The 24,913-nt window shown below is 41.7% G+C and overlaps 1 protein-coding gene across 1 annotated transcript; it reads right to left on the reverse strand.

Moving 5' to 3' along the window:
- Positions 1–1,069: 1,069 nt before the first annotated feature.
- Positions 1,070–21,535, reverse strand: nuak1b (NUAK family, SNF1-like kinase, 1b). Its single transcript, XM_026918880.3, has 7 exons — positions 19,348–21,535; positions 12,449–12,569; positions 9,125–9,276; positions 7,842–7,907; positions 7,523–7,642; positions 5,597–5,729; positions 1,070–5,418 (listed from the first exon to the last, which is right to left on the reverse strand). The coding sequence occupies exons 1-7, from the start codon at positions 19,594–19,596 to the stop codon at positions 4,370–4,372; spliced, it is 1,890 nt and encodes a 629-aa protein (XP_026774681.1). The 5' UTR covers positions 19,597–21,535; the 3' UTR covers positions 1,070–4,369.
- Between the last annotated feature and the right edge of the window lie 3,378 nt (positions 21,536–24,913).

Raw genomic sequence — 24,913 nt, forward strand, 5'->3', positions numbered from 1 at the left:
CTGGGTAGAGTAAGTGGCAATTCTCCTCCTTCTCCCTCTTGTTAGCACATATTAATTCCCCTGTGTGATCCCTGACTCACATGCAGAAGAAGGGAACGCCTGAATGAGCTGAAACTCCTTATCACCCGGCCACAGGGGTGTAGAGACTGCCAGACTGAATCAGAAAGTGCTTTAGTCATGAGCAATCTGACTCCGTATCTGCTCGTACATAGTTAACAGCTGGGAAATGTGGTCCTGAAGGGTTAGATTTCCCTACAATTTAATGTTATGCTTCATATTCACAAGGGCCTGTTCAGTTCCAGATCAGTTTCATTAACACAGGGCTACACAAGACAGGTTTATAGGCACAATAAATTTGACCTTACATCAGCCAGACTAAACGCAGCCTCTCAGTCCAGAGTTAGAAGGTCATTATGCTGTTTAGGGAGCAGCTTTGCTAACACAGAGACCTCAGCCAGGCCTGCTGGACTGTCTGGCACAGCGTCTCTACACTCGCACTGCACGAGCCAGAAGTGTTCTCCTGCTCCTCTGCACCGGCCTCCAGAGACTCGCAGACTGAGCTGGCCGCCCACTTCTCCTCCTCCCGCTGCTGGAAACGTGGATCGAATTAAAGTCAGCCAAGGCCGCCATCTCCCTCTTCTGCTGACTCCTCCTTCCATGAGTGGCCTGATCTTTTTCCCTTCTCTTCTACATGGCACTTAAAGACCCACTTTCTGTGGCTTTCTTGCTCCATGGAAAGCAATATGTTCTTGGAGAAAAGTTTTAAGAGTTTATAGCATTTTCTCACACCAAAAAAAAGCTGCATGATTTTTCATTGTTGTATTTTATGTATTTTTCCTCTCAGACATTGGCTATCACAGTTTTCCCTTTAAAAGTTAAATAAGTTTAGAAATATGCTTATGTTTTAGCCATATTTATTCAAAGCTGACATATGATCCATTGAATCTTTCATATCTCCTCCATATAGTGGTTTGGAATCTGCTTCATTTTAAGTTATAATAAATGCTGATATACAAGTAAAGATGAAAGTGTCAGTATGCAAAGGAAAAACTTCACACATACCACAAGCTACTTTGAAATGATCCATTTATTAACAGAGTTGATTTTACAGTGGCTTGGTTTTGCCATACAGATGATGACCACTTAACTCCTTCAGCTTTCACAGATAAATACAGGCCTTATCAGCTCCTTAACCAAACACAAAATAACCCCAGCATGAAAAAACCAGCACCCTCACTGCATTCTCACTCCCTCTCATTCTCTTTTTCCTCCCCGTCCTTCCAGGTCATCGCGTCTCTTCGTATATAAACACCCACACAGTCTTAGACAAGGCATGGAGTGGCGTTACATCAACCAAAATGGATTCACTACCAAAATAAATAGAGTATAAAAACACAATTGCTATAATTACTCTTATAAAAAAAAAAAAAATTAAAAATGATCATAAGAGATAGCAAAGGCACTGAAACAAAAACCACCTCGGCAGTCCAGGTATTCAAATCAATAAAATGAAAAATAAAAATGATTATTGTGGCTTTAGCCAACAACAGTAATGAATTGTAACAAAAATAATACTTAAATAACATAATAATACCATCTTCTTGTTGTCAATAACAATATCCAGTCAAGTTTTCCTATAAGTAGACTTTCTGCTAACTAACAGATATGCACCAGTTAATTCCAGTTTGGCAGAAAGCATGTTTGCGGCTCATCGACTAATGCATAGCTTGATATCTTTCCTTCCTTTTTTTGGTATGACTTTGTGGCAGAGGTGAATTGTGTACAGATATACTATGATGGCACTTTGGGGCGATTTACAGTGTGAGTCATGTCCAGAAACTTCGGCAGTGAAAAGAACAAATAAGCCAACATCTCAGTGCAGCGTAAGACCACTTCAGATATTTAATGGGAGCATTTTGGAAAATGATGGGAGCATTTTGGAAAATGATGGGAGCATTTTGGAAAATTTGGGGAAACTGGAAACTGCTATGAATTGAAGCAGCTGCTGAAACTGCCTAGTCGAAAGTTAGACCCGTCCACCAAACCACTGTGTAGGCGCCAAAGTGTGAAAGCTAAGTTGAGCGGCTGTATTTCAGTCAAGTGACTTTTATTAAATGTATGGATTAATGTAATTAATTTAATGTGAACACCGAGGGGATGGGCTTTGGTTAGCCCTAGTCAAATCAGTCAAACCTAGCCGCATCCAAGTTTCTGCCATTAAAATAAAATAAAATAATAAAGATTCAATATTTTGGAGAATCAAAAACTGAAATATAATTAAACAAAATACTAACATAGTATAATTCCTTCACTGTGAATCCAGTTGACAATACAATGCAATATAAAAATGCAATACAATACGATACACAAAGGGTGTCTCATTTCTCTCAGTACCCAGGACCTCTGTTGCACAAAATGCCTTCATATGTCCTGCAGATGTTGGTCAGTTTGTTGTTTGGGAAATAAATTTGATATGTGCACTTCCTGCAATAGTTTGGGTATTTATCATTTTCAGCTGTCCTGTTGCAACTCAGTGATGCTGGAGTTGAGCTGAACAAACAAGAATGCTCAGTTGAACACTAACATCCATGTACGATAACACCGGCATGTTTAAAAGACACTTTCCTTTCAATCCTTCAGATCTCATCACACGATGAGCAAAACGTAATTCCCATCCACTCACTTTCTTCATTGCTACTTATCTCATCATGCTACTTCAACACTTGCAATCATCCTTCCACTTCTATTTCCAGTAAATCAATCATAAAAACCCACTTACTAGAAAAGGCTAAACGTTTTTCATTTACCTACGACTATGAACACATTACTCTATCTCTCTCACCCAACATCCACACTCACCTACCGCCTATAGCAAACTATACAGAACTATATTAATGCTTAATGAATACACACTTACACTGATCACTGAGCAACAGTCCTACTCATTTAAATGTGTATTAAATTTCTTCATCCTGACAGCTAGGACAAGTTCCAGTACAAACATGCCATGACAAGGAGATTTTTGGTATTGGACACAAAAGCTGGATCATTGTTTTGAAATAAATATATTTACTTCATCTTCACTTCTGAATGCCACAAAGATTATTGGGGAACAGTGGCTGTGTATTGGTCAATGGGTTAATGAAGCATAACTGCACTAGATATAAACACAGTGACTTCAGCTTTCCAGGAAAAACAATGGAAATGTCCAAACCGCCCATTTCAGCATGTTACATTTGCGGAAAACGAGAATTCGTATACGCAAACCCAGACAGGAAACCAATTCACTAGTTCTCTTCATAGACTCCTTCAGACACATGAGCTTTTTAAAGGATTTCTTTGAGGACAAAACCTAAGATATTGCAGCAGAATGAACAGAAACAAGGTCACTGTGTGACGGCTTCAGGGAGGTCACAACGGGTAAGCAGCTTTAAAAGCTGCCTGCCTCCACCATAATTAAGTAAAGCCTGAAAATAATCTTCAATATGACCAAACAAGCCTGACTGCTTAAGCTAATAGTGAGGTATTGTGTTAGCTGGTTAATATGAAAGGGCTTTGCACTCTAAGGTCCTGGGTCTCTCAACATTCAACACATTAACAAGTTAGCACATCTGGTGATGGCTCCACCTGGCATCTCTCTCCACCTTAAGGAAATGACATACATAATTTCATATGAATTAAAAAGGCACTTCTTACATATTCTCATATATATGTGACTGGATATGAGACCTGTAAGGGTCTGTCATATATGAGGCTTCTTGCCTTATGTAGGCATGTAATTTTTTCTAACAACTAATTAAATAACATAGCCATTATATATGTCAGTTCCATTTGAGTTTAAGGAGAGATGAAGTTCTTCCAGTACAGTCAGACCACACCGGTTCTGTATCGTTAAATCTACGCAAAATATTAATAAATAAACGACACTGACAGTTCATTTTGAGCAAGACCCTGGTTTTCTTTTTCTTTTTCATAGGAAGTAAAGATCACAACATGTGCTCTGTGTGAGTTAAGGTGCTTTTGTAAACATAGCTCGGCTCTTTATTTTGATTCAGAGCCTCCCATTGTAGGGTGTCTATGTGTGATTTTAACTCACTTTTTGCTTAACATGTAAACATTTGAACTCATCACTGATTTTCATGAGGGTCAAGGGCACTAGAGGACTAACAATCAATTTCCCTACTTCACAAATCTCAAGTCTTACATGGTGTGTGTTTGGCAGTGTATAACTCCCTCAATTCAATCCACACAAGCCTCTCAATCAGATTATCCCAGCACTGCAACTGGTCGTCAGAGATACACAAAACAAACACCTCCACATTCATTCTCTCAGCCTTCTCTCTAGATCACCCTCTCCCCATTTCTCTCTCTACACCAGGTTGCTGCTGATGTCCAGGGCTTGCTGGTATACCTGTGTTACATCATCCAGATCTCCCAGCAGGGAGAAGCTGCTGTTGTCCCCAGGTGAGCCGTGCACCCCTCGACCAAACTTCCCTCCATGCAGGGCTGGAGCTGCCTGCAACCCTTTAAAGTTGGCCAGCTGGAGTATATTCTCAGCTGACGCACAGCCTCGGATGTTGGGCCTTGGGCCGATTTGTGGCCACTCTGCCCCACTGAAGGAGCTGTTGGTCAGGACGCTGCTGTCTTCCCCCACAATGCTGGATGGTCGGCTCTGGCTACGCCATAAACCTGAATCACCAGATGGAGTCTCTCCGAGGGCAGCCACAGAAGGTGTGGCACTGTAGGTGGAGTACTTTCCATTGCGCTTCAGAATGCCCTTCCTCCCCACTGCGCGTTTGGGTGGTGAGCTGGCACCAAGGGGTGTGATACTGCTGCCGCTTAGCAGGTCAGAGGACTCGCTGCGCTCTGGTGAAGAGTAGTACCCTGATTCCCGTTGTTGCTTGTTTTTCAGGATGCCCTTCTTTGGGAGAACGGGCACCATCTTGGCCAGAAGTCCTCCTCTGAATGTAGGCTCATCTTCCTCTTGGCCAGCAGGAGACCCCTCCTCTTTTTCTGCACCTTCAGTGGCAGGCATTAGCTCAATGTCCTCCAGGCTGGGTGAGCGCTGCTCTTCAGAATGCCGAGTTTTGAGTATTCCCTTTGGTCGCTTCAGGCCCAGGTTGTCGTCCTCATCACAGTGGGGCATCCCACCATCATTCTCCTTCTTGCTCTTCTTAGGCCGTTGACGGATGAGTGGAAGTGGTTCAGGCCGGGCTCCTTTGGGCACTCGCGGCTCAGTGCGGCTCTGCCAGTCGATAAGGCGAGCCAGCATGGGGGACCCTGTGTCACGTTGGCTCTCGCAGTCACACACACTATTCTTCCAACCCCAATTCACCCACCAGTGATTGGCAATGTCCTCCACTGTAGCACGCCGCTCAGGATTCACCATCAGCATCCAGCGGATCAGACCACGAGCATCTGGAGAAGCATATAATAAGGTACAATTCAGAACAAGTACTGCAGGTCAGAAATTCCTTAAACATCTACAACAATATTGAATTAAATTCAGGAATAATCTTGGAGCCTCAGAAAAAAAAACTCTAAATCTCTCTAGGGTGGAACAGCATCAAAATGTCTCTTAAAAGATAGCCTGTACCTGAAGACTGGGTCGGTTCTTTGTATTCACCATTGCTGATTTGGCGGATGAGGTTCTTGTGGTCTCCTCCATCAAACGGCATCGTACCATAGACCAGAGTGTAGAGCAGCACTCCCAGGGCCCAGCTATCCACCTGCAAGGGAGAGATAACACTGGTATCTGCTAACTCAGAACAATAAGTCCTAAGAGGCGGAAGAAATTCACATTCCACACTGCTTAAGGCGAGGCACTCTTGAGATAAGTCCCATAAACACTAGCCATGCACACATGATTAGGAAAGTCAACCTATTGCCATAGCAACTAAAAGGACCCAGCTTAGTATCACATCCGTCAACACACCATGTTCCCCTTCCACCATGCTTTTGTCATGGTGATAGATTCTACATAACACTCCAGACAGCCAGATTGTGTCAGTGTGTGGTGAATTTGTGCATTTCTCAGATGCACACCCTAATGCTAACAGCCATATTCTCCTGCTTTTTGGACCTCCTGTTATGCAAACTTGCACGGTCAAGACACACAAAACTGCTTACATAAGGGCTGCGAGCAGGAAAGGTTGAAAAGCAGAAAGCAGGTCTGATATTGAATGCTCTTGAGAAGCCTGTCCATTCGCTGTTACTGATAGAACAAACCACCTTTAACATCCTGCCCCGCTCTGCACGGGTGTCAGGCCACAGGAAATCAGATAGCAAGTCTTGACTGATTGGACTTCCTCACAAATTATTTCGCTCAAGGCCTTCCTGTCAGAGTCCGCAGAGATTCTGATCGTAACAGAGTGACATAGCCATTGTGTGTGCCATTGCTATTTATTCCCCTTACTGCCTGTAATTTGTGGCTTTTCCCATAAGGGTACCGTAATTTTGATTACAATCAAAACCGTAAGAAAATTGCTGCAAATTATAGCAAATTGAAAGCCTCTGCTTTTGGGTCTAAAAATATGAGCTGCACTTGCTAAAGATCATTTAACTGCTACATTTTGGAAACGCCTAAAAATACTTTGTAAATGAGGTAGAAAGCACCTAACTCAAAAAAAGAGTGAGGAGGAAATAAAGAGAGATGGAGAGAGAGAAAAAAATATGCTTAGAAACACCATTTTCCCCCTCCCCTGTGGAACTCATTTGAATGCTTTTGTGAGGACGTATCCAAGCAATAGCAATCATAAAAACTTCAAAGAGTTCCTCACTAAGCATTTCCAAGTAAGAGTGCTCTTTTCAGACCAAAGTTCTCATCTAAAAGGATAACAAGGAACACTGATCCTAGATCAGCTCTCTGAGATTTCACCCAGTGCTAATGCAAAAGCAGCCACAAAGGTTATCAGAGTGTGCTGTAGATTCTATGCCAGTATTAAAAGTCGATGCATGGTCCTAGAACCAGGGTCAAACTGTTTTACATTTAAATTAATTAATGACACATACTTTTAAAGTGACCTTCAAATGAGCTAAGTGGTGAAGGGTCTTACACAAGGGCCAAGAAAGTGTTTCTCTGGTAGTCCTGGGATTTAAATTCACAATTTTCACTAGCTCAGAACGTCTGGGCCATCTGGGTTGGAATAATCCATGAAAGATGTTACTGATGCTCTTTCCTGTGATTTACAACTAACATGAGATTCAAACCTTGGGATTCCTCCATTATTAATGATTCAGAAATATAGTAGGTTTACATTTACAGAATTTGGTAGACGCCCTTATCCAGAGCGACTTACAATTATATCATTTATACAACTGAGCAGTTGAAGGTTAAGGGCCTTGCTCAAGGGCCCAGCAGTGGCAGCATGGGATTCGAACTCTCAACCTTCTGATCAGAAGTCCAACATCTTAACCACTGAGCTATTACTTCCGGTTTGTTTTACACAGTGCAAAGAAATTAACTGTTACAGCCATGGTTATAGGTTGAATAGTGCAGTTTTTGTAAAAGTAGATAATCTACCTCAGGGCCACGATAAGGCCTTCCATTGACAATCTCTGGTGACGCATACAGCGGGCTACCACAAAACGTCTGTAAGAGCTTGTCCTTATGGTACAGGTTGGACAAGCCAAAGTCGGCAATCTGTTCAGATAGAAATTCAAGATAAATGTGTTACTGGTAGTGGTATATCACTATATACAAAACACTAACGTAAGCCTGGCAGCCTAGGTCTTTATTATTTATGATAGTGTTTAATGGCTTTGTATTTCACATAATAGCAAATTCTGTAGTATTAAAGTCATAAAACTCATAAAAAGTATAGATCATCAGTGTCTCTTACCTTTATATTACAGTTCTCATCCAGTAGCACATTTTCCAGTTTCAGATCCCTATGCACCACACCATTCTGTAAAAGAAAAACAAAAAAAAACAGTTACATTGCATTTTATTCTTTTTTACTAATGCATTTCCCCAAACAATCCTATGGATGCCATCTACATATAAGAGTATTGAAGCAGCAACAGATGTTAACAGCTGAGATTACACCAATTACGTTTATAGTCCTACATACAAACATAATGGAGGATTAGCTGATGCTCTAACAACTAAAGAATGTACCTAAATAAATATGAAAACCTCCTCAGACAATACCACACCATTATATCTACTGAGGTCATAGACAACATATTGAGATGAACCGACTAACATCTGCGCCATAAACACATGCCTGTAATCATGGACTACAGCGAGTTATGTTCTCACACCAGCTCTGAATCAAAACCCGACTGTGTCATTAGTGTTTCCTTTAAAGCTGCAACTAACATGTGGGAAGCACTGCCTGAAGCACAGGCATTCAAGATTAGGGACACAAGTTCAGTCGCAGTAGAGTTCGTGAGTGATGCAGCTATGCACTGTACACTTCCAATCTGGCTGGCCTGAAAAGGGAACACATGTTCAGCAAGCTTTTGAATGGAGCAGATGGGGCAACATGTAAAGCATGCCACTTCCTATGTCGTCTGTGCCAAGCCTACACGACAATACACATGTCCCACTGCCCAGAGTGATGAGGACTCCCCGGGGTCACCACGGGTCATCTATGGGTTTCCCCAGAAAGGGGAAATGAAATCATTCCCTTCTCACATGTAGTCCAAGCCAGTTCACAGTCAACAGGCCAGCCCACAGTGATGTGTCTTTTGAGACCTGGCTCTAAATGGAACACAGCAGGGGATCCAGGCCATGCAGGGAGGCAATGAAAGACTGGACAGAAAGACAAAAGGGGAACGATTTCCGAGCCTGCTTACAGGCAGAATGTGCAATATGTGTGGCCCACTCAATTTTCTCTTGCTTTAGGCAACCCACTCAATATGGACATACTAGCTTATTCCTTCAAACTAACCTGAATTCATGGCTCAGGATGCAAAGCTGTTAGCAATCATTCTGTCATTCTGAGATTGCTCCTGAATATGAAGAGGCCAAAGACAACATGCGCACAGAGCTGATGTATTTATGCACTGGGCTTTGTTAAATAACTGTGCACGTGTTGCCCTGAACAAAGGCCTGAGGTCACAAGGCACGACAGAGAGACTGGGGATAAGTAGGGGGAAAAGGAGGCATATACAGTACCTTATGGCAGTAGTGCACTGCAGACACTATCTGCCTGAAGAAGTGGCGTGTCTCTCTTTCTGTAAGTCGCCGACGCTCGCTGATGTAGTCATACAACTCCCCCTTACTGGCGTACTCCATCACGATCACGATCTTGTCCTTATTCTCAAATACTGCAACATAATTCAAAACAGACTGTAAGGGTCACTCAGTAAAAACAAATCCACAAAGAATTATGTGCCTGCAGCATAAATAAAAGGATATCTATTATCTACTGTGTATTTCCTCAAATGCACAGCATGTCATGTAATAAGGATATGGTGCATAATATTTGGCAAACGTTCACATGGAGAAAGACTTAGCTACAGAGACAACAATCTTCAAAGAATGTCCTGTGGTCAAAAATAAAAATTTCCTGTTAAGTTTCACTGACGCTGAATCACGAAAAAATAATATACACCTCTATATTTTTAAATGTAGGGTAAAAAATAAAAAGAAAAGATAAAGTAAATATTTTTGACAGGGCAGACTGCAGAGTTCATAGGGTCAGGACTTGAACCACAAATGAGCATGGGGCTCAGCTGTGGTGTAACGACAACAAACACGGCAAATTATAATGAAACACTGCACCACACTTTCTGGAGGAGAATGCGGGTTGTTTCTGTCAAAACCTCAAAATTCCCAATTCTCCTTTTAAAGAACACCCCACCCTGAGATGAAGCCAGGCAGGCCGTCTGCAGAGAAGCATCAGCTCACTCTGCCTCACTTTTCTGTGGCCTTCAACTGCAAGGCAGGAAGGTGGAGCGCCAGGCCTTCTGGGAATTGTGTAACAGGAAAACAAGAGAGAAGAGGAAGAGAATGCTGAGAGGGCAGGAGCTAACACAGTGCCACTGTTCCATTGCTATAAATCATGCACTTATCACACTGTTGTGGAAAGTAGCAGGCAGCTGATAGGTCCAACGACTGTTTGCACATTGACGGGGAGCCATTATTCCAAGCTAAAACACAGATGTTTTAAAATAGCTCAGCAGTCATTTTTTTCTAAGACCCATTTCATCAGTCATTATTTTGTGGCTGATGATACTGGAATGGCAAAAGTCTCAGCAGTGTATGTGAGTTACATATTTAAAAGCACAGGGGGAAAAAAATACAATTATTTAAACACTCTGTAAAATGTGGAAAAAAAAAAGAATTTTGACCCGAATATCAAGAAGTTACAAAGTACATACTAAACACTACTGAAAATTTTCTGTGAGTAATTCTTAATATGAATCTTAGAATGTGATTCTCATATGCCCAAGACACACAAAATGTCTAAATATGTATGAGTAAAGGGGTTTAATGCTATCCCTGCCTGACATAAGCATGTTTTATGGTATGGGTGTGGGTGTGTTGCTATAATTACACCACCAAGTGCAGGGATAATGAAAAGTGCAATGAAACGTCCATCTTGTTCCCCACACCTCAGTTCTACAGGGACCAGAAACCATGATTCAATCCATTTAGACTATCTCTTAAATCTCTTTTGTTCTTCCCTGATTCTGACCTGTGCTCGAATCATCTTCTACAGCTCCACTGGGACAGAGACTTTGTGCCTGGGGATATTCAGAACCCATGCCCTTTTGGCTCTTTTAGTTCATGATTGTGTTCATTAGCTGTGACCTCTGACCCCTTATTCCTATTTCTCTCTCATCCTACAGGGAATAATTAGGGAGATTACATAACCTCGGGCAGTGACATGTCGCTGGGCTCCATTTGCCCATCACTCTGCGTCTTTGTTCAGTAGCTCCACTTACAACGCTGCAATTACTGTGTATTGTTCATGAGCCGCTCACTCCTTTCAGACTCCGTAACACAATTACACACACAATTCAGGCTTGGGCAGCAAGGCAGCTATAATTAGCACTACACAAGTGTGTATGTTGACTGTGCTGTGAAACCAAGTAACACCAGCTTCTGGGTTAGATAAAGTGCTGTATTTGCTTTTCTTTTTAAGATTTAAAACAGAGAAACCTACTGCAGAGACTGGAATGGGAGTGAGATGTGTGACACTGTAAATGAGTTTATCTGGTTTTTTTTTTTTTTTAAACATTCACATCTGGATCAGCTTGCCTTACATATGCAATTAATGTTTGACAAGGGTGTTGCCGAATATATATTTCTCTGTCTATACATTTCAGTGCTATTTTGGAAGGAGGCCAACCCGCAACAGTAAACGCAATTTAATGAGATACACCAGAAACCGTGCAGCGTATATAAAAAAATAACAGAACTGTTGAAGTGGTAATGGCAGACCAAACAGCATACACATAGACACTAGCTGCCTGACTCCAGAGGGTGTTGGATGGGTGTTTTCTCCTAATCATCATCTCAGACACTCCGAGACAGGCCAACCACAACACGGGCTGAGTTATAACACTACGCTGAGGCAAATATCACTCCTCATCAGACGCTCACCACTTAATAAACACAGTCTCTGTGTTTATTATTTGTAGACTGTGTCTACAAAAAAAAAAATGAGCCAGTTAGCTAATGCTGTGTGCCTGACGTGGCACAGAAACATGGGAGTAACACTGCAAAAAAAAATAAAAAAATCACACAAGGACATGGAAACAATATTCCCCTAGAAATAAGGTACCTGGAATTCAGACCATGAATCATGCTCCACACATGTAGAATAACCTAAGGGCTATTATTCAGAGTCACTCAGCTGTTTGTTTTTAAATGAGACCCACCCAAAGACCCATCTGGGTTAAGAATGTATACATGAATGCACTAAAATGAAAAAGTACTGTACAACCCAGGATAGGTCATTTGTTATTAGTATTAAGAAGGTTATTAGTTATTTAATGAAACAATGTTTAATTCATAGCCAAGTTAGAGATGCGTCAGTGCATGAGGGTGAGATGGAGACGCCAAGAGATCCCTCTCCTTTCCAGAGAGTCTGCTTCCCAGCTGCTCACACAGAAACCACCAGCAGATGTCTGGCCTCAAGATCAAGAGGATTGGAGGAGACCCCTTATATGTGTGGAAAGTTGCCCACAGACACCCCACTCCAGTGCACACACAATCAGATATTTGCTCACACACACACACTTCCAAAAGCACACACAGACAAACAGATGATTAATAACAGATCTAACAGCGAAGATCTAACAGCAACATCTTCACTGTGAAACTTTCCATCATGGCACAGACAACACAGCACGCACACAAATGGGCAGATAGATGAAAGTCATCTGAACACTGAACTGAATTGAAAAAACAATTTGACATTTGAACAACAAAATTTGAAAAATGACATTCAAGCATAGATTGGAGTATGGATTTGAGGAAAAGACAAACCTTCATATATAGAAATGATGTGGGGGTGGCGTAGGGACGACATGATCTCAATCTCCCGACGGATGTGCACCATGTCCTGCTCATCCTTGATTTTTTCCTTCTTAATGGACTTAATAGCAACCTGTAACAATAAAATGGATTATCGTCTTTTAGTCATCACATAATTCATATAATTTTGTCATAAAGCCTGTCATCAGTGTTAATGTTTACAAGTATTTTTGTGCTACATGAGTATTTTTCCCCCCCATTTTCTTCCCTTACTAATTCCCACCTACTATCTAACTCTCCCCAATCACACGACAGCTACCAACCGGGGAGGGTGTGGCTGACGCATGCTTCCTCCGAGACACATGCTGCATCACAGGGCAGCGTAACACACTCGGAGGAAATTGCTATCCACCCTCTTCCACATACAGACACCCATGATTGGCTAGTAGAGAGAGTATGCCATCCCTCTCACCCAGAGAGCATGGCATTTTTGCCCCCTTGACCCCCAGCCACGAATGGCCGTGGCATCATCAGAATTCGACCTTGTGATGATAGGATGAACGCTTTTCTATTATGCCACTTGGGGTACACATTATATGACAGAAGCCACTCTTCATGCGTATTTTTTGACATTAAGGCATTGAGACATGCCAGGAAGGTGTCTCATTATCAGAAATTAACAGATGAGTTAGAGATGAGGAACACCACACCGCAAAATGGAGTAGTGTTTCCTTCAACAAGTTTGTTTTCTTATAAAGGGGCACCTGGTGAATATTTATACAGTGGCTACTTCCTAATGTTTTGCTTAGTGATATCTGAATAGAAAGAAATTTAAAAATGTATCATTTATTTGTTTATATAAATGTGTCATTTATTTTTGTTGTCATAGTTACATTTCAACATGTTCACATAGTATGAAGGTGTGACTAACTTTTGCAGGGAACTGGAGCTACTTTTGATTTCTCCTGATATAAAGAAATGACAGCAGTCTAACTACACAAGACTACACGTGAAACCTTAACAAACAAACAGAGCAAGAAAATCAGACCACCCTCTCTGACCTTAACTGAACTTCAGAGAGCATGGAATGGACCTGATCCAGCAAGCACTGACCTAAAAATGAGGCCCTGTACTTCAAACCCAGCCATTTCATTCAGTGTGTCATTTTCAAGCTTCCTTAGAGAAAATGAAGGCTTGCAGGTTGGAAAAGAGTGCAGGCCGCGGTGCAGTAATGGAGGCCCTCGTGTCTTTACTCTGCTCGTGTGGGCGGTGAGGATTGGGCAATGCTTTCTCACTAAGACTTAGGACCCAAGACAGCTTTCCCTCTAATAGATGGATCGGGTTGCACAGCAGAGAGCAGATCCACATGTTTCAAAGAATAGGGAGCATACAGGCTCCCTAACGTTTGCATGTATCCACAAGGGGAACGAGACATTTTCATGTGTTAGAGTATAATCCTTAAAATGAATATAGATAGCTAAATGTAATGGTTATAGTATGTGAATATCCTGTGGCCCTGGAAGGGAGTAAGGCTCTACTTCTGCACCATTGTGTAATGATCTTAGACACTTTGGCCCTCCTCTAATCATTGTGACATAATTCTTGGTAAAATACAATGTGAGGATTCCCTAGAGATGTTACAGAAACACATAATATTACTGATTGTGCTGGGGAGGACAGGGTGGGGAATGCAGCTCATATGCTGCTGTGCCTCAGTGCTAACTTTCATTTCCACGAGCTCTATCACCTGTGTGCCATTTCTGTTCATCGCTATTCAGATCAGTCGTTGCAAAGTCTTGCTGTTCACTTGTAGTTCTGGCATCTATGGCTTACATGTAATGGTGGGTATCTTTGTATGTCTGTAATCACTCTCCTACCTTCTCCTTTAAAGTAAATGTCTCTGCTGCACTTGTATTCACTACTCAGTATTTAATTTTAGAACAATGCAGAAGGGAGATACTGTGCTGACAGGGGTGATATACAACGGAAAAGGAAATGCTGGCAAAGGATTTGCTGGCTAACACACTCACACCCATGTGCTTCATGACATTTATAGAGCTGACAACACTGTGAAGTGGAATTAAAGTGTTTATTAGGAAGAATGAACACCAAATACGAGTTGTGTACCCAATAAGTTGTTTTGAAACTGACTTGTCCCTTACTTCAAGAAACGGATGTTACTTTGCCAAGTACACAAACACAATTTGACAATTGGAAGTGACCGAATGGACTAAACAATGATTTAATCCCAAAAAATTGGAAACAACTGAGGAGTTAAAGTCCACATTCCTGTTTATGAATTATATCTCCTTGTATGTCCCAGCAAACTTACCAGATCACTTGGAGTTCAACCTAGTAAGTTTGCTTTTACTACATACAACAGGAACTTAATGACACAGTAAGTAAGTAAGTAAGTCTTGCCCATCTATCTTCACTAAAGGTCTGCTGATGAATCATCTCTTCTAGTCTAATGATAGGATAAGAAGTCGGACAACTGTACTCTTTGCCAAAGGAGGAGCCCAGTGCACCGAAGCCCTGCTTTTTACCAAGAAACAAAAACCACATGCTAGGCAGAGCTGAAGGTAAATTATGCAGCACAGCCCTATAAGGAAACCCAACCGGAATGGCTCAAAACTTGATTACATGGAATAAAATGGTATAAATAAATACATAAATGAGGCCAATTCACTGCACGCTCAGTTGAAATCCTTGGGTTTTTATTGGTAAGCCACAGCAAACTGTTTTCCATTATCTCATAAAGTTTATCTAGAGCTCAGGTATGTGCCTCCTGCCAGCCCCACAATAATAGTGCAGGAATGTAAAGACTCCAGAGGGGCCCAGTGCGGACAGCGTTCTGACTGCAGAACTCCCCCTTCAAAATATGAACATTTTTGTATTCTGAAAGAGCTGTAGTCCTTACCACAACAATCCTACGTCAAAAACATCTGGATCTGATCCACTGAAAACAACTCTACCTCCTGTTTAGTAACTAGCTAAAGACCGGCCTCTACTCTAATGCCTCTGACAAGCTGACATTAAAAAATTTGTATTTTATCCATTTGGAAATCGAATCCAATTCGAGAACCAACTGAAAGCAATTTGACATGTGCATCAACTGCTCAAATGCTCATCAAATGCTTAATTCCAGCTCTTAGTACAGCTGTTAATGTTAACGTCATACTGCCTACAAAAATAAGGGCTACGTTCCTAGACATGCCCATACCTGCTATGCCTAAAATTAAAATAAAAAATAGTTTAGATTCTGCTATGTCTGTGGCCATTCCACTATGAAATCAAAATAAAACATCAAAGCTTTGAGACTAGGAATGGACACCAGACAGACACCAGTCCTTCTGCTACTTATAGGAACCACGGCAAATAGTGTAACTTATAGTGTAACCTCTGTAATCATCTGGCAATCGCCTCTGAAAAAGTAGCGCCCTCTTCATGTCGAATCAGGACATGAACAGGGATTTTTCAAGAGACAATACACTAGCATACTAACAGACTAGCTCCTACATTCATCAGCAGGAGCTGGAAGTTTCCCCCAAGCAGAAACCTAGGAAACATATTGAGCTGATGCTTATTTTTTTAATTCCGTGGATTGTTACTCGGTTATCTGTCCGATCCCACCTAGTGGATAAGCCTGTGAGCTGCTTTTAGAACTTAATGAGCTTTGCTATCAGATGAGAAACTTGATTAGTATTTGAACAGTTACATTACAGATTTGAGAGAAGATACTGTTCCTAAATCAGTATTAATGGGATTCCAAGATCTTTTCCTGCTTAAGCCCTCCATAAGATTAATTTTCCATGACATTTTAAATTTCCTGTGTAAGACGGCCTTTCACTTGTCACTGCCTGTCTTCAGTCATGCTGTCACCATAACCTTTTCCCAGTCTTTTAAAGGCACACAGTCACAATGGAATATAAGACAGACTATGTAAATCATACTCAAACTCACACCTGTTCAAGAAACCTCACACCTGATCAAGAAACTGCACAGTGATAATGTACATTTACATAGATGTACATATATCTGACACTTTGGAAAGGTGCATATACTAGTACGCAATCACACACATACACACACACACTCTATTGTATTTACTATTACTTCCAAAACCTCTTTGACAGTAATTTTTCAGAAGACACAACATGACCTTTCCATGTCACTGATAAGAGATCCTGTCACCGAGGTCATAAAATGATCAGTTATCACTAAATCTAAATCATCAAATAAATAAGGACACAAAGGGACACAGTAGAAAATTTTTAGCCAACAATAACAAAGTTGTCAACATGCCTATTCACATCTCACAGCGGTGACGCAATAGCCTCTAGACCGAGATTTCCTGGTTTGAATAGGAAAGCCGCTCCTGATTGCACATCGTTATCAAATGAAGGTTATGTAGAGATTTTACGTATACATATTCTCATGGTAAAAAACACAACAGCAGAGGGAAGTGGAAGCTATGGAGTCCTAGAATTCAAAGTGATAACCCTAATGGCATAGATGTGGAACACTTAAACCCTGAGCTCCCATGTCTTGGAGCAGTAGGGTTGCTGTTGTTGATAACAGGTTGTGGCTCTTGAAGGAAACCTCTGTTCCTTAGAGAGATAACACTGGAATGTAAGACTGTATCTGTTAAACAAATAACTCCTGGTCTCTCTACCACCACATAAGGTGACACATACACACACGGGAACAATAAACGTCTGTTCTTGGTGTGTATCCTCAGACAGCAGAATGAGAACATATGTAGATAAATAAAAAAATCATGTCTGACACCACATTTGGCTACAAGTGAAAGTGAAAGAAATGTGTTGGATAGAGAGGTGGAATTGTCTTTCGAGGTGTCATACCCTCTTTCTCATTCTGTAACTCAACAACTCTTGCTAACAGGACAGAGAAAGTGAGGAGAAGGATGCATTTGTATATACCTCTCTCCAAAGCTCTGGTTTATATTTAGATTTATTACCCAACAGTCATTCACCCAACACAAACTTGGTCCTGGCACTGGGCCCAACATACCGCAGCCTGGGTGTACTATGTGCTGCGTGCGTTTGTGTGTTTGGCTCGGTGGATGGGGTAAAAGCAGACCTCGTTCCGTGTGCGAGCCAAAAAAAGGAACAGAGTACACAAGCTACACATTCATAACAGAGTAAAGGGCTCCCAGTGGATATACTATTGCTATAGCGTCATAACATGCCATATCAGTGATTTGTGCTCCCAGGAAGCATGAGTCTTTCACAGCCTCTTAAACACATTCACTCAGCCAGAGGGAAAGACTAGACTTTTATTAATAAACAATAAAATCCATATGTGTCTGTGTATGTGTGTGTGTGTGTGTGAGATGGATTAAGAAAGAGATGCATTGCTTTGTTTACTGTTTGCCCCATAATTTTGACATGCCACCTAGCAACAAGCTGTTATCTTTCTCAGTTTTATTACTGTTTTTATCTCAGTACATCTCTATCATACATGGTTTGACTCCATATGACTGTGACCTTAACCTTCCTGCCATAAATGTCATGGTTTAACAGTCAGGCTCGTGGTGCAAAACACACCCAAGCACTGACATGGAGTGCGTAGTGACAAAACTATACCCCGTGTGTTTTGATTACTCATTCCCACTCCTGATCAGATGGTCACATAGCTACTGTATTTGCAAATGACCAGGCTGTGTTAAAACATAAAAGGTACATATTGCTTAATACACGAATGCAAAATATCATAAACACTGATGTCTGTCTAAGTGAGCTACATGGCAGTATCCAGAATGTTGAATTCTCTCAGTGCTGAAGTCATTCTGAAGTCACAGTGTTGAATGTACACTTACAGCTGGCCTTTTATGAACAGGGTTTTTATTATCCATCCCTCCATCTATTTTCCATCCTGCATATCCTACACAGGGTCACGGGGGATCCTGGAGCCTATTCCAGGAAGCCCGGGACACAAGGCAGACGACACCCTGGACAGGGTGCCAGCCTATCACAGGGCACAATCATACACACACTCACACACTACGGACAATTTGGAAATGCCAATCAGCCTATAACGCATGTCTTTGGGCTGGGGGAGGAAGCCGGGGTACTCGGAGGAAACCCCCGAAGCACGGAGGTAACATGCAAGCTCCATGCAAACAGGACAGAGGTGGGATTTGATCCACCAACCCCAGAGGTGCAAGGCAACAGTGCTAACCACTAAGCCACCCTTCCCCCTTTTTTTTTAAATAATAATAATAATAATAATAATAATAATTATAATTATTATTATTATTATTATTATTATTATTATTATTATTATTATTCTTCAAGCATGTCCTGACTACTTTATTTAAGTTTGTCCTTGTCCTCTGAACCTGGCTGTAACACACTTTTTCAAATGCTACCTCAGAGACTAGAATAGAGACACAGTGGCTTTTAAGAAACGCACATCCACATCACGCGGCGTTAGGATTGAGAAACAGCTGGCTGAGCGCGTGCCCGCAGCTCTGATTACACACTGCGCATGCGCGCTGACCACAACTAACAGTTCCCTGGAGGAAGGAAAAAAAAGGCAGTACTTCATTTTACCAGCTGTTCTCGTTAAATTAATTGCTGTGCGCTTTTTTCTGCTAACTTTCACTGAGACTGGCTATGGTTTTACTATGAGTAGGCTATATAAACTTCTAATAACAGAAGCTTATATTAAAATAGTATTGGAGCATATAGGTAGGTAAGGTGCTGTAGACTAATATTTAGGTAGTACACAGGTATTAGGACGCAGGTATGGGAGTGGCCTGCTGGCCTTTTACAGAAAACCATCAGCCCTGATCGGTGATTTGTGGTGTAACTCACCTGCTTATCAGTGTGATCAGGTTTGAGCAGGGAAATCAGTTACACTGGAAAGGATGAATTAAAACTCACCACTCTGCCTGAATGCCTCTCGATGGCCTTCTTCACTTTGCCGTACGTGCCTCTGCCCAGCGTCTCCAGCAGCTCGTATCGGTGCTTCAGGTTGTGTTTGTGGTGGTGTTTCTTCACTCCCGAGCTGCGCTGGCTCTCCCCGCCCGACTGAGGTGACACGGCGAGCGGCTCATCGCCTCCCGGTTTCCCCGGTGAGCCCTGGAGTGCCTCACCCTCTGGCCTGCTCACATCCATGTCCACGCAGGACATCAACTCTTCCTACTTGATTAATGTTTTGTTCCACTACCTAGCTTTGAAGTCTCAATAATAGGTTAATAACCTAATTCTAAGATATATCAATAAATAAATAAATAAAGACGTCTGCCTGTATTATGTTCTTATGTTATGTTATGTTATGTTATGTTATATGCTGACATATAAAATAATGATGACTGTCACTGATTACAGGGATCTCTAGTGATCCATCATGAACACACATGTGTGTCGTGTACTGCAGTTATTCCACCTATAGTCTGTTCTATATCTAAAATCTGTTCCCTAGCCTAAAAAAAAGGTTCGAGCAATGACAAGGATGAATAAAAAAAGAGGATGGGGTTGTTATGCATGTGAACTGGCATCTCACGTGCACAATACGAGGCATTTTAATATAAACACTAAGAAGTCTTGGACGCTATTTGTTCAGTTTAGACTATTTCTAGTACACTTGCTGTTAGGCATTTAATTCACTACATTATATAAACAAAAAAAAAAAAAAAAAAAAAAAAAAAAAAGACAATCAGCCTATCACACAGAGACACACATTAGCCTAAGTAATGTTATTTCTCCTATTCTCAGCGTACAAAAGCGTCACTCTCCGTCCTCGGGATCTGACCATGGCCTCCCCCCGGTATTTCTTTGTTTACCTGGGACGCCGCATAGCCTACAATTACTATTGCTCGAATTCACCGTAAAAAAAAAAAAAAAAAAAACCCAACACCTAAAGCGTGACTGCTTGCCGTGAGAGCAGCGCCGAGCTCGGCGGTCAACGTGCGGAGGAGCCTCATATTGTCGGCGGCTCGCGCGCCTCGGCGTCACTCATCTGGCTTCCGGCTGCGGCGCGTGCGGCGCTCCGTGACCACGTCGAGGTGAGACGCGCGCGGCTGCTGGCGCTTTCAAACAGCTGCGCCCTCTTCAACATGGCCATGGTGTAGCTCTCCTCCGTCTCTCTGTGTCTGTCTGCTCTCCTCCTGCTTCAGTGACAGGAATATGAGTGAGTGAGAGAGAGAGAGAGAGAGAGAGAGAGAGAAAAGAACCGGAGAGGCGGAGTCATCGCTCGTGCCTTTTGTAGTCCGCTCCGGCCCTCTGTAGGTTTTGGGGCTTTTCCCTCTCTCACGCGACCAAGACAAGAAGCTGCGTCCTAATACCGTCCGTGCTGCAAGAGCACTGTGCATAATTAACGCTTAGTAGCACGCTTAGTGCAGAGCTATCTGAGAGATATAAAGGGTTTTTCGACCTCAGTGTGGTTCTGCAATCAAAAAAAAAAAACTTAAAAGGTTCTTCTTAACTACCCACAAACATGTGCATGGAGTATGTGACAGTCAGTAAGGTATCATTGTTTGACTAAGGTTCATTTATTCATTTATTTTTTGCAGAACCTTTCTAGGCTCTAAATGAAGCTTCTAAGGAACCCTCTGTTGGAGAAGTATCCCTGCAATCTTTCAGGATTTCTCCAGAAGAACAAAGCAAAAGACATCTTAGGGTGTTAACAGGAGCTTTTTTAAGAGTAGCATGTGAAATATACTGCATGGCCAAAAATATGTGGACGCCTGACCATGACACCCATGTGTGCTTACTGACCATGCCATTTTAAAACCATGGATATAAATATGAATGTAGACCCCATTTGCTGTAATAATAACCTCCATTCTTCTGGGAAGGCTTTCCACTAGATTTTGGAGCGTGGCTGTGGGGATTTGTGTTCATTCAGCTACAAGAGCATTAGTGAGATCAGGCGCTGATGTTGGTGAGGAGGTCTGGGGTTCAGTCAGTGTTCCAGTTCATCCCAAAGGTGTTCAGTGGGGTTGAGGTCAGGGCTCTGTGCAGGACACTCGAGTTCTTCCACTCCAACCTTCACACACCATGTCTTCATGGAGCTCGCTTTGTGCACAGGGGCATTGTCATGCTGGAACAGGTTTCAGCCTCTTAGTTCCAGTGAAGGGAAATTATAATGCTACAGAATACAGAGGCATTCTATACAATTGTGTTTAGGGAAGAACGACATATGGTTGTGATGGTCAGATGTCCACATACTTTTGGCCATATAGTGTATAAAAGTGTTCTTTCCACCTCAGATTGACTCTTTAGTCAAAAATCCTAAAAGCTTCTTGTAAACTATCCACAATGCATGAAATCTGTTGCAGCTGGGATCCTCATGTCTACATCATTGTCTGACTAAGGTTTTTTTTTTTTTTTTTTTGCAGAATATCTAGCACCAGATTATTGTTCTAAAAGGAGCACCTACTAAACTTTTAAACAACCCTCTGTTGGAGAATTCTACCTACAATCTTTCAGGATTCCTCCAGGAACTTTATAAAAAAAAACTGAAACAAGATATATGACAGTAAACAGGGCTTCAAGTAGAACAATGTGTGTAACACTGAAAACATGGCATTTAGACAAGTACTGTGCATAGAAAAGAATTGACAAAATGCATACTGGTGTTATTGCTCACACACTTTACTTCGCACACACTTCTGTGTCCTGTGCTCTGATAAATCATTCATCAATAGTGTACTTAACTGTGAAAACTAAAAGGCAGACTTAGAGCTGAATGCTGGTCTTTGGAGTTTTCATTGGCTCTCCACAAGCTTGCATTCCGATATGGCCACAGTGAAGCTTGCTCCAGACCCCAACACACACACACACATACACACACACACACACTCTGCATCACAAATGCTCTCAGACATGCTGAAAACTTACCCAAGCTAAGTTTGTCACTCCAGATCAGATTTGTTTTCCTTTGTTTGCGTCTGTTTGATTTAGATACACTACATGTCCCAACTGATTGGACAAGAGGAAGTTTGAGTCTGTTTGATCTAAGAAGTTTCAGGAATCTGGGACATGTGGTGCTTTCGTCTGCAGTGGGTCAGTGGAGCGTAAGCTGAAATAGTAACTGTGTGTGTGTGTCCAAGATTTCCATCGCAGTCAAAGCTTGGCCTTATATGCACTCTAGTCTGAAATATCAAGAGTCAAACATGATGAAAATGCAATAGTCAGTCATACCCTGCCAATTCTACTCTCACTAAAGGACATCCAGCGTTGTAATTTAGTCATAAAGCTAACTCCACAGCTATTTGCTATAACCAAATTAGAAACAGCACTCACTCTAGGCCTTTTGGAAGACTATCATTAAAAAGTACACATGGTTCAAGGGATGATTACAGAAAGACATCAGATGGCAAAATTAAAATCTTATGTGTAAGTTACGTTACGTGAAGTTAGGTTAAGTGAAGTTATGTTACGTGAAGCTTTCATGATTATTGTTGTAGTGGATTACATGCAAGTGCCAGAGAAGAATGCAGTAACAATTGATATGTCCTACACTGCACATACATTCTTTGTACACCACAAATAAACTTCCCATCTCAAAGTGTGTAACCAAGACTTATATGTATGGAAAAACACTTTATGTAACAAATTTCATGAAGACAGAAGTCTGTGAACCATTCATATTCAGCAGTCTTCCCACTGATATCTGAAGCTCTCATTTTCTACTTGAACAAAGATTTCTTTGAAGATATTTTATTCATGTATTTGATCCCCTGCAGACATTTGGCACAGGCCACTGACTGCAATCATTTCAAGATTGTTAGCAGCGTTTGCACACAAAGAAAGCCAGTGAAAGTGAACCCCTCCAACACATAACTAGAGAGAGAGAGAGATAGAGAGAGAGAGCACGCTCAATTAGAATAAGACCAAAAGATGCAAGTTACAAGGAAGGATTAAGCTGCCTGATGACTCAGATCTCTATTTATATCTCTACAATCAGCACTATCCTTCCTCTGTTTGCCCATCCAGGTGTGCTGTCCTTTGCTGTATTGTTTTCTTATGTCATTATCTACTATCACTCTGTATTATGGCTAGCACTCCCCAGCACTTACTCCAACCCTTATGGCTATTTATTTCTTTTCTGTGAATGTGTTCCTCTGTTCTTTCTGATGCATACTCACACTTGTTTGGTCAGGTTAGTGGAAACTAAATAATGCACCTAACTCAAAACCTAACCTTAATCATTAATATAAGGATCAACTAAACAGAACCACAAACCTGATCCTGATACATATGCATAGTGTAAACCTGAGAGAGAGAGAGAGAGAGAGAGAGAGAGAGCTGTGGCTTTTTCCCCAACAGGATCTGTAAAATGCAAGGTCATAGTTCTTGTTGTTTACCACCCATGTGAGTACACTGGGTTCCCAATACAAATGTGTACACACACACACACACACACACACACACACACACACAGAGCCATGTTTCCATTGGTACTCTTTTTACGTGCATGACGTGCAGCATTGCAGACGCTGACTTTGCAGGCACATCTTTGAATGTGGATGGGAGAGGTCCACCTGCTTCAGAGACGGAAAATCCAGTCTGCTGCCAGCAGTCGAGAGGGATGAGAATAGTGCAGCTGAAAGGTTGTACACAGGAGAATATAGACAGAGTGGAGAAATAGAGGGAATAAACAGACATACAGGCAGGCAGTTTGTGTTAATAGATGATTCTAGCAATAACTAGTGATATTATTGTTAACACTTGTAGTATTTATATTCAATAAATATTCAATTCAATTCAATTTTATTTGTATAGCAGTTTAACAGTGGACATTGTCACAAAGCAGCTTTACAGAAATAAATACATTTAAATTAAATTAAACCCAAGTAAATTGTAAATATGTGAATGTAACCCTAATGAGCAAGCCAGAGGCCACAGTGGTGAGGAAAAACTCCCTGAGACGATATGAGGAAGAAACCTTGAGAGGAACCAGACTCAGAAGGGAACCCATCCTCATCTGGATGCTAATGGATAGTACAATTATAAAAATTATAAATCCCTTCTATAACTATGTACTACATGGACAAATAGTGCAATTGTGCAACCAGTAAATCCATTACAGTTTTCACATGAAGTCCGGTTTGTTGAACCTATCCACAGTCCACTGATGGAGACCTGAGTGCAAAACAGCTCGCGGCAACCGCAGCCCAAAGCCACCACAGCAATTGCAGACCCAGGGCACTGCAGTACGACTCCGCATATGAGATCCCCAAGCCACGGCACCATCCCCAGCAATCCCAATGTTCTTCATGCCGTCCATGTGGTGCCACCCCCAGAAGCAGCAAGCGATCTCAACCAATGAGAACTCCACTCAACATTGTTCATCATTTCAATTTTATTTTCATATAATGGGTTTATTTAGGAAAGATGTATGCAAACCGCATGTGTTAGAGCAAACCATAAGCTATGCAGAGTCTAAAACACATACCAGACTTTGACAAAATTACGCCTTAAACAAGAGTGAAGATGGGCT

Source organism: Pangasianodon hypophthalmus, chromosome 9 (assembly GCF_027358585.1).
Source record: "Pangasianodon hypophthalmus isolate fPanHyp1 chromosome 9, fPanHyp1.pri, whole genome shotgun sequence".
Taxonomy (NCBI): domain Eukaryota; kingdom Metazoa; phylum Chordata; class Actinopteri; order Siluriformes; family Pangasiidae; genus Pangasianodon; species Pangasianodon hypophthalmus.